General features: G+C 35.0%; 1 protein-coding gene across 1 annotated transcript in view; it reads left to right on the forward strand.

Moving 5' to 3' along the window:
* Positions 1–878, forward strand: part of LOC100547620 (cAMP and cAMP-inhibited cGMP 3',5'-cyclic phosphodiesterase 10A-like) — a 33,801-nt gene that overhangs the window by 10,878 nt on the left and 22,045 nt on the right. Inside the window, exon 8 of the mRNA XM_019613521.1 lies at positions 70–148. Coding sequence (XP_019469066.1) covers positions 70–148 — 79 coding nt within the window. The remainder of the gene's footprint in view (positions 1–69; positions 149–878) is intronic.

An 878-nucleotide genomic window follows, 5' to 3' on the forward strand; every position in this document is an offset into this window, starting at 1 on the left:
AAAAAAAAAGATTAGTAGTATTTGTCAATTGTGTATTCTCTAACATAAGTTATTATGCTTGTATGTTAGCCTGGCAGTCACTACGTGTGGCTTCAGCCTCGGTGTCTCAGATGGTGTTTTTTCTCTAGTAGATAGAGGTCATGGTACAGTACTTGATTAATATGGTGCTGCTGGTGTGCCTATACACACAGCTAAGGAAAGACATTCACACAAAACCAGCTTCGTAGGCCTCATCCTTCTGCTGCTAACACACTGTGTATTTATTTTTTGATGTTCTTCTATTACATTAATCAATCTACAATTTATATAGTTTCAGACTATATATTTTATTGTTTATACTGAATACCTTCTTTAACTGAAGTTCATTAATATTTTGGTTGTAAAAGACTGACTACTAAACAAAAGCATTTTATTTGTAAGTTAAAAAATATTTAAAGGTCACTTTTGAGTATTCTAAATCATTCTTTTGTTTTCAGGTTTCAGAAAGCCTTTGAATACTGTTAGTGGTTTTTACCATGTGTTCTATTTAAAAAAAAAATAGTACATGAGAGAGGGAATGCAGCGGCAGAGCTCTTGTACTTGTGTCCTTCGTGTTCCTGTAAAGCTTGTATGTTTCAAGGACAGGAGATCATGTATAGTAGCACAGCTTAGTTAACTGCAGTTTACATGATGTTTTCTTGAAATGTTGCCTGGAAACTGTCATATTTAAAACTACTCGTCCTGCACTGAGAGGTTGAGTCTTGTTCTGTCACCAAAAAGGTAGTGAAAGAGACTGTGCCTGTTTAAAGCTGGAAATAATTCTGGCTGAAGAGACACAGCTCCAGGAAGACGTTAAGGGATATTTTCTTTCTGTAGCAGATATCTTTAAAAAGAAGAGA

The sequence above is a fragment of the Meleagris gallopavo genome, chromosome 2, assembly GCF_000146605.3.
Source record: "Meleagris gallopavo isolate NT-WF06-2002-E0010 breed Aviagen turkey brand Nicholas breeding stock chromosome 2, Turkey_5.1, whole genome shotgun sequence".
In the NCBI taxonomy this organism is placed as follows: domain Eukaryota; kingdom Metazoa; phylum Chordata; class Aves; order Galliformes; family Phasianidae; genus Meleagris; species Meleagris gallopavo.